At 56.9% G+C, this 13,170-nt stretch overlaps 4 protein-coding genes across 4 annotated transcripts; 1 reads left to right on the forward strand and 3 right to left on the reverse strand.

Annotated features, from left to right (window-relative positions):
* Positions 1–164: 164 nt before the first annotated feature.
* B0I36DRAFT_363679 (uncharacterized protein) lies at positions 165–838 on the reverse strand (the record flags this gene model as incomplete). The annotated part of the gene is made up of 3 exons (XM_046158851.1): positions 165–206; positions 332–393; positions 505–838. 3 exons carry the CDS (start codon positions 836–838, stop codon positions 165–167), a joined length of 438 nt encoding a protein of 145 aa, XP_046011378.1.
* A 2,655-nt stretch (positions 839–3,493) lies between these two features.
* Positions 3,494–5,371, forward strand: B0I36DRAFT_244581 (cytochrome P450; the record flags this gene model as incomplete). The annotated part of the gene is made up of 4 exons (XM_046150069.1): positions 3,494–3,688; positions 3,750–4,231; positions 4,293–4,428; positions 4,502–5,371. The coding sequence occupies 4 exons, from the start codon at positions 3,494–3,496 to the stop codon at positions 5,369–5,371; spliced, it is 1,683 nt and encodes a 560-aa protein (XP_046011379.1).
* A 1,785-nt stretch (positions 5,372–7,156) lies between these two features.
* On the reverse strand, positions 7,157–7,537 carry B0I36DRAFT_363681 (uncharacterized protein; the record flags this gene model as incomplete). The annotated part of the gene is made up of 1 exon (XM_046158852.1): positions 7,157–7,537. One exon carries the CDS (start codon positions 7,535–7,537, stop codon positions 7,157–7,159), a length of 381 nt encoding a protein of 126 aa, XP_046011380.1.
* Positions 7,538–11,089: 3,552 nt separating this feature from the next.
* On the reverse strand, positions 11,090–13,054 carry B0I36DRAFT_245730 (uncharacterized protein; the record flags this gene model as incomplete). The annotated part of the gene is made up of 3 exons (XM_046150178.1): positions 11,090–11,702; positions 11,832–12,486; positions 12,769–13,054. 3 exons carry the CDS (start codon positions 13,052–13,054, stop codon positions 11,090–11,092), a joined length of 1,554 nt encoding a protein of 517 aa, XP_046011381.1.
* Positions 13,055–13,170: the final 116 nt, after the last annotated feature.

The following is a 13,170-nucleotide window of genomic DNA, read 5'->3' on the forward strand; positions in this document are numbered from 1 at the left end:
AGAGCGAGAGCTCGTCCTATGAGGGCCGCTGAGGGAGTCCTGTGTCAACAATGCTACCAGGAATACGATTCAATGCCATCTGCACAGTCGCGTCTGGTGAAGTTCCCCAATGTCTCCGTGTGATTCGTCACTTTCCCCGGCGTGCTACAACCAGGAAACTGGAGTTATAGAGGAGGGTCCTGGCAGAACAGGGAAAGCAGAGGGTTCTGCATAGAGACATGACCACGTCAGTATGGGAGCATGCTTCAGATGAGCATCTATTGTTTACTGATAGAAGAATTGGAAGAATTCTTCACGCCAATTAACCCAGGGGGCAGGATCATGCACTTACCAAAGCTGTAACCTGACAGCAAAGCTTGACACCGGGACACGAAGACACGGGCAACACCCCACCTGATCAAACAGCGCGCGAGCACCAACGTTAGCCTTTGCAAGACGCCGTTTTGTCCCAAATAGACTAGACTGGAATAATCATCCCCAAGTATACTCTCGAAACAGACTTACAATAAATACCGTTGACATCGTTTGGGTTCAGCTCGTACCCGTATGTCTCGGCCAGGTACACGAGCAGCGGCAGATCGCCGGCCAGGGTGGCCTGGCAGCACGTCAGCTCGCCGCCGTTCACAGCCGCGCACTGCGGACTCGGGTTCGGGGTCCAGAGTATGTCGGGCGGGGGCTTGTTGAGTGGCAGCTTGCCGACGAGCTTGACCACGGTGCCGAGCAGGTCGCCAACGCGGCCGGGCTCGGGTTGCGGCTTGGGAGTGGGAGATGTGGATGTGAGGGGAGAGGCTGAGAGAAGGAGAAGCAGGAGATTGGAGGGGGCGGGCCTGGGAAGCATTATGGCGAGCCTGGCTGGCGAGCGATGAAATCTGCTCGGGAGTCTTCGAGTAGTCACTGGCAAGGATCTGGTGAGGGGAGTTATGATTTCGTTGTCGACGGCCATCAACTAGCGCTCCCCGGCACTCAAGCCTTGTCAGAGATGTGGCACAACATCGTGATAATTATAATGGCCGCTCACGTGCACTGATGGACCTTGATGGGCCTGGACTATCGCGCGGTGTCAGAAGCCGGGTCTCTCCACCACGGCACTCATCTGCACGTGTCGGACGAGGAGATTCATAGTCTCTTCTTGGCGGACATACTCCCAAGCTAGCTGTTGTTGGCAAATGGGGTCGACGACAAGGAGGGCGGGTTGTCTCAGCCTCGAAGTTTGGCTACCGTGAGCATTAACCGCAACCGCTCTGGCTGGTCACCCCGTGCCGGGGTAGACTAGTGAATGGCAAAAGTCAATGCCCCTGCTGGAAATTTTGCTTTTGCTTCTCATTGGCAACAATCTCGCTAAAGCACTACAACCTGGACCGAAAGTGAATGGTCAGCATGCTATTTCTTGGGAGCACAACGGCAAGACCATCTGGCAAGCGTCATCGTATGGAATGGATGGTTGGCTTGGGTCTCAGTTTTGTGACAGGTTGGCGATTCCAGGGCTGGCCGAGCGCTTCCCCAGCTGAATCTTGGCATAGTTAGGTCGCAGCAATCTTCAGGGGACATGAACACCCTGCAGATCACCCGCTGTGTGTAACGTTCTTCCTGTTCCCGGCGCCAGGGTAGCCATTGCCGGCCCAGGCGTCGAGAGGACGGGGGCCTCTGTGACTTTGCCGGCCGCACAAATGATGTGTGCCTGCCGAACTTCTGGCCCGCATAAAAAAGCAAAAAAGAAGTGAGACAGGCCGAGCATTGTCCCTGCCGCGAACCAAAAGACAGCCTCAGCTCCGCGAGGACCCCAAAGTTCGCTTGCCACTTTCGTGTTTAAGCGAAGGCGTTGCGGCTCGGGTCCTAGCAATGTGCGCCTCAGCTTGGAGTGCTATTGACAATGTGAAGCGGAATGGCATGTTCTCGTGCATGTTTTCCCCAATACCCCCCCCCCGGTTCTGGGTCGAGGCGGCTGTACCTGGCACATAGCCTAGCTCGCTTGCTCCGAATGAGAGATGCAGACCAGCCGAATCTGTCACAATTAGAAGCAAGAGTCAAGCGAGGCATTCAATCAGTGCTTCGCCATCCCCAGTAATGCTGAATGAAATGCATCGAGGATGGCAGAACTCAAAGTCGAACCAGACCATGCTTCACACTTCAACAACGAGACTCTCTTCTCAGCCTTCAAGCCTGTTGCCGGCAGTCAAGACTTTTTGCCGCGGGAGGCAAACGATGCGTCGCTTAAGGGAGCTTGAAAGAATGACCCAGGCTTTCTCCTCGACAATGGATCACAATTGGGCGGTGTCGTGCTACGGTGGTGGCTTCTATACCCTTGCCCAGTGTCTCACTCTCCACTGACGAAGAGTTAGGGTGAGGAGGCCAGCTCGGCGATGTTACCATCGGTTTTTGCGCGTGCAGAACTGTCGCCATTCCTGATCTAGATTCCTGATCCGGCAGACCAGCTTGATCCACGATCCATGCACCGTAGAGACACACATGGCAGCCAGTCGTCGTAGCCACGGTTCACATAAACTCATGGCTGTACTGGCTCGTCTTATGCCGAGGTGCGAGGCCGCTTTGTGGCGCAAACCCCTGTTCAGATGGTTGTAGTTGTTGGATAGTCCCAGACGTTAATGTCGCGACTAAAGTGGGTTGGTCGGAAGTACACGCTTCCGCCTTGGGAGATCCAGAACTCAATGATGACACGATCCTGACATAACTTTACTCCTTTCTTCTTCGACCAGAGACAACACGACAACCCTGTGCCTTTAACTGTGTGCTGAAGCGCTTTTTCAACCTGCACGCGAGAGGACGATATCTGCAGAGGACGCTGGAAATCACAACACGCTAGGCGCCCTTGTGATATATTTATCCACACTGGTCTTCTTAGCAGCCAAAGTATTTCTGTACGAGGATGGTTTGGGCAATGCGGGATCTTCTGCCCTCTTGCTTCCTATTGCTAGACTGCTGTTCTTACAACAGTCGAGTATATGATCTACTCCCATTTCAGCGCAAGCGCAGTTTAACAACCAACAATACGTCTGAACACGGACTTTGACACACCATACGACAGATCGCATCCTTCCTTGCAAAGCTCTTCCACTTTCCGATCCCCCGAAGGGCGCAAACCTCAAGTATTTACTTCGGCCCGGCTGGGTTTCCATTTACACAGCTTCTGTTACATCTCGATTCCAAAGCGTAGGGGCCAGTTCAGGCAAAAGTCTGACCAACGCGTAGTATTGAGTTAGCAGGCAAAGTAGCCAAACTCGTTCGGGCAATACAGGCACTCAGGAGTTATACCGATACAGTGGCATAAGTTCCACTGTTGCCACTCGTACAACTCACCACCTCTATCCAGATTGAGCCCGTCGCTCGAGAGAGTACTGGTCTCAGTGCTCTGCACGATTCAAGTCACCAAAACAAGCTCTTTCGCGGGAGAATTTCTCGCAGTGCCTCCCAGGACCACGCGATGGCTCTCATCATGGCTTGCACAACGGGCCAACTTACTAGCCTCGCCTGGATCATGTCTCTGGGAGTAGGCCTCGCATCATTATGCAGCGTCGTGGCTCTGCTGTATCGACTGTTTACGAGTTACAACTTGCCCAGCACTCTGCCCTGGGCCGGTGCACGCGGACAACATGGACGAATCGCACGTGCCAGGGCCAACATCGCAAGTTTCTTTCATCTGAGACAATTACTTGACGAAGGTTACCACGAGGTCAGTAGATTCTGTCTCCGTGGCAGCGTCGGATAATTGCTGATTTCTGGGACACTGCTAGTACTCTAAACGCGACCGTGCCTATGTCTTGCCTTACTTCCTCAATGGGCCGGAAGTAGTCCTTCCGCCATCGCAGATCGCTTGGCTCGTCAGCCAGCCTGACCACATCCTATGTCAGGACAAAGTGAACAGACAGTTCCTCCAGGCCGAATACGTCTTTGCTCACGCCAACTTGGTCAAAGACCCAGTACATCCCGAAGTCATACAGCAGCAGCTCACGAGAAAGCTTGCCACCTTCATCCCAGCCATTGTGCAGGAGATGGAACACAGCCTGGCAGACAAGTGGGGTGTCAACGAAGGGGAGTGGGTTGAAGTCGGCATGTATGACACGCTGCTGGACATTGTCACGCGGCTGTCCCTGCGGGTCTTCATGGGGCCAGAGCTGTGTCGTGATCCTGCGCTGATCAAGGCCTGTCAGTCGTTTGATCGGAAGGTTGCGCTTCCTGCTGCGGCCATCAGCATGTTTCCCGAGTTGCTGAAACCGTACGTCTGATGTACTTCAGTCACGCTTCGTGTGAGGTTGTCGCTGACAATGATGAACCAGAATCGTGGCTCCGTTCTTCACGGCGTATGACTACGTCCAGTATCTACGATGCAGGAGAATCATCCTTCCCATTATCCGCTCGCGACTTGAGAAGCTTCGGAACGAGGAGCTTCCAGTCACCGACACCAAACCGCCCGTCAGTATCATCCTCCGCCGGCTCTATAACGTGTATTGTGATGCGAATTGGCACTCATGGTTGTTGGTACTAGAATGATTATATCCAATGGGCCATTGATCACGCCTTTGCGAAGCCCGTGCTCGACCCTCTGGAACTCGACGAGCGCGTCATCACCTCGCGCTTTGCAGTGCTTTGCTTCGCGGCGATCCAGTCTTCCGTCATCACTCTGACCAACGCCATCTTTGACATTGTCTCGTCTCCAGAGCGCGATGATATTTTGTCCAGACTGCGCGAGGATGTGCTGCAGGCCACTACCACTACCAGTTCTAGCACCAGCACCAGCATCTCCTCAGTAGTGGGTGACAATGCGATGGTGTGGACCAAAGCGAGCATCGCAAAGATGAGGCTCGTGGACTCGAGCATCCGGGAGAGCATGCGGCTCAACGGCTTCATCCAGCGCGGGGTTGTCAAGATGGTCGTTGCCCCCGAGGGCGTCACTCTGCCCGACGGATCGCACCTGCCCTGCGGCACAAAGGTCGGCGTGTCGGGCTACAGCATCCACCGCGACGAGGACAACTACGAGGACCCCAACACCTTCAAGCCCTTCCGCTTCACCTCCCTGCCTCCCGCGGGAACGACAGCCTCACCGCCGCAGAACCTCGTCAACACGAGCCCGACGTTCATGGGCTTCAGCCACGGCGCGCACGCCTGCCCCGGGCGCTTCTTCGCCGCGAACCAGCTCAAGATTGCACTCGGGCACATTGCCCTGCGGTACGACATTACCCCTGCTGCTACTGCTGCTGCTGCTGTCTGTGAGCACGGCACCGTTGGCGATGGTGCTGTGACTTGCACAAAGAGGCCAGAGAACAAATGGTTCTTTGGCCACATGGCGCCGCCTCTGACGGAAAAGGTCCGGGTCCGGCGGCGGCGGAATGCTGCTTCAGATTTCCAAGCGGTTTGAGCAGGAGGATTTTCCGTGGACGGCCGTTTGGGAACTCCTGGGTTGCCACACATTCAAATAATTTGTTCCGAGCAGGAGTCCTACTGTCTCCACTGCTTCTTGAGTTCGTTCGGCCTCATGTGGGTATTGTCTTGATCCATCTTTCCATATGTTTCTTTGGGAAAGGGACGACGTGTCGGGAAGGGCAGGGCACAAAGTCCGGTGCTTTCGCATCCGTTCGGGACGACCTTCTCGCTACTAGTTGTACCACCATACTTGAGGTCAGGACATGATGAGTTGCCTTTATATCTTTCCCCCGTCGAAGCGCGAGACATAGAGGCGTTTTGTCAGGCCAGCTGCTGGAGGGTACAAGTGAACCAGACTTGCTGAAATCTCCTTGCCCGGGCTGCTTATGGCTCTTCTTCTACCGAGCCCCTGGCCTGACCTGTGCTTCCTACCCAGCTCAAAGGCCGCGAGCTGATATTTTCCAAGCTCGTTTCGAAGCTCGCACGACCCGGCTCGCATGGATCATCCCGCGGCAACAAAGCGAGCATGGTACCTGCCGCTTTCCACAGGACAAAAGACATCTCCCTCTCCCACTAACGAGGCAATAAAAAAAAAATAATAAAAATCAGGATGATAATAATGCCATCCTGTCGGCGAAACCAGGTCACAGTCAAAAAACACACATACACGCAAACCTACACGAGTGGCTGTCGGGCCCGAGGGGCTATGTATAAGCAAAAAAGTGTCAGACTTGTGATTCCACCGCCACAATCACACCATGGGAGAAAGAAAAAGGGTGTGTATGTGTGTGGTTGCATGAAACAGGCGTTCCGGGCTTGCCGGCCGGGTACATCCCTGCGGAAACGCGGGACCCCATGCGCACATACACGGGAGGGAGGGTTAATGCGCATGGCTCGGCTCGTCATCGCCCGTCAGCTTGTCACCCGTCACCCGTCACTGCCCAATGTAACTTTGTCACATTCTATATTGAATATCCATCATGCGGATGATGCATATCATTGAGGAGGGGTTAGGAGGAGGGGGTTGTGGAAGAAGCAATTTAGTGTGCGTCGCAGGCTGGTTTCAACTGGCAGTTGGCATTTTGTCGCCGAGAGACCCGAGTCAATGTCAATGCGCTGGCTGGCGATGGAGGGGATTGGGAATCAGCCTGGAGGAAGCAATGGCATCATGTTTGTGGTTGCACAGTAACGTCTGACGCCCTATTATTTGACCAATGTTGATTTACATCTACGAGACTTGAGAAGCAGGATTATTTGCGCGAAGCGATGCGTCGTGACATTCGTTAGTGATATATACAAGTGAAGCGTATCTACAGAAGCTGGAGCCTCGGTCCAAATCCACCATATCGGACAGGCCTGCTCGTGTGCTCCCGCAAGTTATGGGCAACACACCCAGTCTGATTGTGGATCGTTTCCGTTTTTTCGTGGTCTCCGCGCAGACGGAACTGCTCGTTATCGTGATATTCGGGCGTGTCGACGGATGACTGTTGTTGCAATCGAAAAGAAAAAAGGTAGAAAATGGCCAAGGTGAGGCCGCGGTCGACCGCAAGCGGAGGGCGGTATGATGCAGTAGGGTATTTTGGTTGGTCAAAGCATGCTGCGTAGCTCCAGATGGGGAAGAGCTTGCAAGAGCTTAGGACCTGCGGAACGCTAGACTAAACGCGTTGAGGTGCATTTGTTCCATCGTGCTTTTGCGAAAACTGAATGGCTGGGCCCCTAAACTTTGAGGCGAACGGCCAATTCTATAAATGCTTTTCTTTTTCTTTTTCTTCTTCTTTCTCTACCGGACTTCCCGTACATCAATGGTGTTTGACCGGAAGTCACCACGTGATGTCACTTTTGTCGAGGTGCCGAAGCCAGGCATGGAGGAGAAGCGGTTGAGACGCTTGCGTTGCGCGGGTGTCATCTCGGCCTGGTGGACGGGCGAGCGTTGCGCTTCGAGGCTGTTGCGCCGCCTCTCGGACTCGTACTCTTCGATTGGAGGTGTCGAAGAGGAGCTGTTGCTGGAGCCGGTCGAGTTTGGTGTCTGGTAGACGTACTCGCCGTCTACGTAGACAGCGTTACTCACAAAGGTTGAGCGGCGGTGGCGGTTGCGCGTGTAGCGCTGCTCGAGGCGGAACAGCTCGAGCTTGGCCTGCAGCTTCTGCATGAGACTAGGCATGTTGGCGGCAGGTGGTTTATATTCTTTCGAATCTTGTGTTGGGAGTTGGTCGTCGACGGGTTTTCTAGGACGTCCAATCTGTCGCAAAAGACCCTTGGCTCGTGAGGGCTGTCGAGGTAGGGGTAGCGGCAATATGTGCGCCCAATGTCTCAGACAATGCGCGAAGATATGCAAGGCGCAACGAGCAGGCGGCTCGTATGTGCCAATGACGTCGAGTGCTTTCCTTCGGATGAACCGCTGGAGTTTCAGGGCCGGTCCAAGAGGATGTGAGCTTGCTGTCGAAAGACAATGGAATGGGACGGAACAAGGTTCGTGACTAGTAACGGCGTGCGAGGACTGCCGGGAGGTGGCTGCGGAGGACACGGAAAGGAACGAAACGGCCAGGGAGAACCAGCTGGTCAGACAAAGCCGGGTGCGGAGATTTTCAAGAAGTCGCTCGCGATGCTGCAGTTGCCAAAGGAGTGGAAGAGAGGAGGGAGTGAGGAGGCGTTGGTGTAGCTAGTAGTAATAAGAGAGCACAAGCTGGGCAGCCAAGCACGAGGAATAGGGAGCGGCCCCCAGGGGCAGAGCAGCACTGAATGCGAGGCACGCAGCGTGGCGGGCAAACGACAAGGGGGCCAAGTGGCCCTCGCCCAAAGGGGGAAAGAGTGGGTGGGGCAGCGTGGAGAGGCGCGATAGGTAACATCTGCTCGGTACAACATGTACGCCTGGGCAGTATCTCGAGCATTTGTCCCTCTTGGCCCTCAGGGGTTGACAACCGTCGCGAACGGCCGATTGCAACGCCAACCCCTGGCAGCCACGCTCCAGCAGCTCTAGCCTGCTCGGGCCCTGGTCGTCTCCGCCTGCGCCGCCGGGGGCTCGCGATAGCGCCACGAGCTGGACGCTGGCGTGCCGGCCAGCACTCCTAGTGCTGCCGGTGGCTGGCCACTGCGGCTTTGACTCGAGACGGGTCTGCACGTGGGTGTGGGCCGCCCAACGCAGGTCCGGCGGCCAGCCATTCAAGACTTGGCAACATACGTTAATTATCCAGACTGGAAGCACTGGACATGCCTGCTGATCAGTCATCTGCCCGACTGTGGCCGTCGTGGGAGCTGGCCCTGGGTCTCCCTTCGAGAAGGAAAGAAGTGGTCGAGCTGTCAGCACCTGGAGGTTGCCCCCTCATCACTTGGCCATCGGCCGATGTCGTGATGGGGGTCCTCCGGTAAAGTGCTCGTCGAGGGGTCCCTTGCTCCTTCCCCTGCTGTGGCGCTGGTGGTCGGGCGTGCCTTCCCCGGCCCAGCACCGGGATGCACACCTCCAAGGCCTGGTGCAGCGCATGGCAGTGGGGCGCTGCAGCCAAGGGCCTGAAAATTCAATCCATGGGCTGGCTGGTGCGCGCAAGACTGCACACGTACCTTGGGCTACGACGGTCCAGATACAGAGTACATACACTGCGCAAGTGTTCCAGATCACTACCCGCGAGCCATCTGTAGAGATCAGCACCCGCCGGGTGGAAGCATGCTTCCACGACCCTCCAGCTCCACTTCGCGAGTCAACCCGATCTTCCACGCCCGCCAGGCTGATCATTTTGCCTGAGCCCCGACCAGCCCGGCCTTCGAGTTGCGCCAAAGTGGCCCGTATTCCAGCAGAGGCCACGATCCGAGCGCGCCCAGGGGGTCTAGCTTCCAGACCCGGGCTTCGACACAGCCAGCGACCAAGAATCAGCTCAGTGTTCCTGAGTGGTCTTCATTTACTCCATGCGCTAGTTTGCATGGCCTCAGGCACGCGCCCCATTTCGCCTGGCTTAGTGGCCGCCTAGCCTGGTGGCCATTGCGGATCATCAGACTCGAACCGTGAATCAAATCTGTGCACCGGCTGTCCCTCCGCTGGTGGCGGTCGATCTTCCGAGCTATGAGAGGAACTTTGCACGTCTTGCGGTCGCAGCAATCTGCCGTCATGTCCAATCACCATGACAGCAGCCCACAGAGGCGCAACTGCTGTGGACAATGTTGCCATGTCAAATCGTGTCAAGGTTTCAAATTAAGGGTTTTCCAGAAACTTGGAGAGTTCGACATGCCACTTGCACTCGGCCCTGCAGCTCAGAGCTGCTCCACCGAAGTGGCTGGTGGCAACCCTTGCTCGCGCGTCAACTTCGGCTGGGGGTGCCAAGGTTCCGACTTCCTCGTCCCTTGGCGGCCCTGTTCCACGGGCTGCAGCCACGCTCAATAGGGCAGCTGCGTTGCATTCCCACCTGACAATGAGGGGTCACGGCTTGCAGCGCGGCCTTGCCCGGCGATACCGGCTAATGTCAAGCTTAACCAACACTCGCGTCCGTACGGCCTCAGCCCGCAACAGCTAATGGGATGAGGTCTTGCTGGGCAGTCTTACCGTGGTGGCGCGGCAGTCTCGAGCACCCATTTAGGATACCAAGGGGATAGCAATGCCAGAAAGTTGTGACCAAATCCTACATTAACACTCGCGAGGCTCGCCTGTGAAGGCGTCGATGATGTTGACAGAGCTGGTAGAATGGGACCCCCAGCCACCGCAAGAGCAGTGCGATAGAACGCACAATGTCTCTAGGCATTCTGCCAATGGGTCAGATAACCAAATAGCGCTGCTCACCGAATGCGACATTAGTCTCTAGGCATGGGAATATGAGGGATATGTGGTTGAGTGAGGTTGTGCCGCATGTCTGTCATTATTTCCAGCATCCGATCCGGACTGTGAAGCCAACAGCGTCATTTTGAGGATTCCAAGAGTGGACAAGGCATCGTTCGATGCGATTTGGACGGCTTGTCGCACAGAAATGCAGCACTGACACTTCCATCATCGAAACAATAACTCTAACAGACCCGACGCTTGTGCTTAATAGTCCTCCGCCCATGGGGAAACAGGGGGCTTGGAGATCGCCGGCCGGTGTGCTGTTGATGATCTGCCGAGGTCCAGCTAGTACACGTCCGGCTCCAAATGGCAAGCAATCACTGCACTCATATAACATTCGAATCGTTCAATCAGCCATATTCACAACCCAACGCCTGCCAACAAACGGTTACAACAACTAGAGCGGAGGGGTTCTGTTAGGCAGAGTCAAGCACTCCAAGCTCTATCAACCGGTGCTGGCCAAGCCGAAACCAGGCCGCCGCTTGTGTCTCGAACAGTAATGCCGCTCCATCAAGCTCATCGTTTTACCTGAGGGATATTATACAAGCACGCACTGCTGCTAATATCGCGTGCACAACTCACGACGGGCAATGGGAAGCAAGCTCCCCGCAGCGCGCATCTGAGAAAGACCATGGGCCACATTGTCTTGACAAAGGCGCGGTTCCAGACATTCAGCGGCGTTGAGAATGTGCAGCCACATGGGATTCCCCTTCCGAACTCAACCTTTATAAAGTGCTATTATGCACGGGCCTGTGATGCCGTCCGGGCCTGGTGCCGGCCGGATACGAAGCTTATTCCAACGGCCAGCTGCCTCTGTTCTCGGGGAATCCCCTGGCTCGATGGATGGATGGGTTGTTCAAAATCCCGACCCCGGCACAGAAGGAAGGCCCTTCCAGCTTGGCGAGCGCCCACTTACTTGGTCTTGGTGGATAGAGGTTGGGCAACCGCCTCGACGATGCTGAGCCCCGTCTTCTGCAGCCTCTCGCCAAGCGTCAGGGACGACGTGTACGTGATCTTCTTCTTCTCGGCGTCACCTGCCGCCACCTCGCGGTTCCACTCCAGGATCTCGTACACGAGGCCGTCCAGAGTAGTCACCACGCCCGTGTAGCCCAGCCCGCCCTCGGAGACGGGCTTCCTCGTGTCCTCGTCGGCGGCGACCAGGTGCGTCGTGATGGAGAAGATCCCCGGCTTGAGGTGCTTGGCCTCGCCCGTGATCGGCGGCATGAGCTTCTTGAGCAGCGGGAAGCGGTGCGGCAGGTCCGACCACAGCTCGATGCCGTGCGCCATGAGCAGCGGCACGACGGGCGGGAGCTCCATGGTGCGCCAGGGCCGCGGCAGGAGGGTGCGGATGGCGGGGTACATGTCGCGGTTCATGATGGGCGGGTTCGGGTCCGTCACGACGTAGGGCCGGCCCGCGTACCGCCTGCTCTCCGGGGCCGTCTTTGCGAGAACGGCCTCCTGCGCGAGGTGTGCGACGGCCACGTTGGCCCCGTGGACGAAGCTCTGGACCATGTGCGGGACCCAGCTGGATGGGGAGAGAGACGAGCGCGCGCGTGTGTCAGTGTCTAATTGCATTCACTGCATGGCTACATTTGAAACAAAACAACAAAACAAAGGGAGGGGATTTTCGACGGGCAGCCGAGCAATGACTTACGTTTCGACGACGTCCTTGAAGAAGTACGCTCCAAGCATGTTATCCGTCGGGTTCCCGTACACGCCGTTGGCGGGGCGGATGCTGCCCGTACGGAACGAGTCCTCGTTCTCGTCGCAGACCATCCGCTCCGCAACGGCCTTTGAGGCCGGGTAGTTTGCAAAGTAGCCCGTCCGGTGCCGCAGGGGCTTCTCCGAGTCGGCGAGATCCAGCAGCTGGAAGAAGTTGCGCGGCTCGCCGGCCCAGGGGGCGACCCAGGGCTGCACGGGCCGGATGGAGATAGACGCCGACGAGGTGGCGCTGAAGATGCCCGCGCCGTGCTTGCGCGCGGCGGCCAGCAGGTTCCTTGTCCCCCGGACGTTGACGGCCTCGGGGAACCAGTACTCGCGTTCGCTGCGCTCCGACGCGAGGATCACGGCCGCCGTGTGGAAGACCGTCATGGGCAGGTGCGCGACGGCCTCGGCCCAGGGCCGCGAGAAGGCCGCCTCGACCGACACCGGGGACGTAATGTCCGTCTCGACGAACTCGACCTCGCGCGCGGGCGACCCCGGGGAGAGCATGTCGCTCCGCTCGGTGCGCCGGATGTCCAGGATCCGGATCGCCGAGGGCGGGGTGCCGCGCGCGAGAAGCTGCAGGACAATATAGCCGCCGACCAGGCCTTTTTTTCCCCCGCGAGGACGAGAGACGACGTAACGAGTCAGCAAATCTTGATTTTGAGGAATCTCGCAGTATTATTTCAACTTGTTCACGCCAGGGGTCGGGGATGGGGTTTTTTTTCTTCTTCCAGGCTTGCCAGAGTCGCGGATGAGGGCCAGGAATCGACGATGGTCATTGCAGTCATAACCCGTGGAACCCATCGACATACATTGCCTTTCGAACAGGCCAAATGATGAAGATGGGGTAAATTAAGACAGAACTACGACGAAACAATAAAACTCACCAGAACCACCAGTTACAACATACCGCCGGTCCAGCCGCGGCGGGAGCTTCTTGGCGTCATACAGGCCGGGCGGGTCCCTCTCGAGCCGGGCGTACGTCTCGTGCAGGAGCTCGGGCGTCCACCGCGGGCCGGCCAACTTCAGTGCCGCTGGGGGCGTCCGGGACAGGAGGGTGTTGATGCGCCAGAGGTACAGCGCAACAAGCACTGTCAGCGATGCCAGGGTGCCGAGGATGAGCTGGGCGGGCGAGGCATCCTTGAGCGCTGCCGGGAACTCCGGGGCAGCCATGGGCGGCGCCGAGTAACGGTACTGTCGGTGGTGTTGGTGTTGGTGTTTGGTGGTGTGCTGACTGTTTTCACTTTCCCACTCAAGGGGGGCTGTCGTTGGGGTGAACCGTACGAGGC

The sequence above is a fragment of the Microdochium trichocladiopsis genome (assembly GCF_020744255.1).
Source record: "Microdochium trichocladiopsis strain MPI-CAGE-CH-0230 chromosome Unknown B0I36scaffold_6, whole genome shotgun sequence".
Classification (NCBI taxonomy): Eukaryota; Fungi; Ascomycota; class Sordariomycetes; order Xylariales; family Microdochiaceae; genus Microdochium; species Microdochium trichocladiopsis.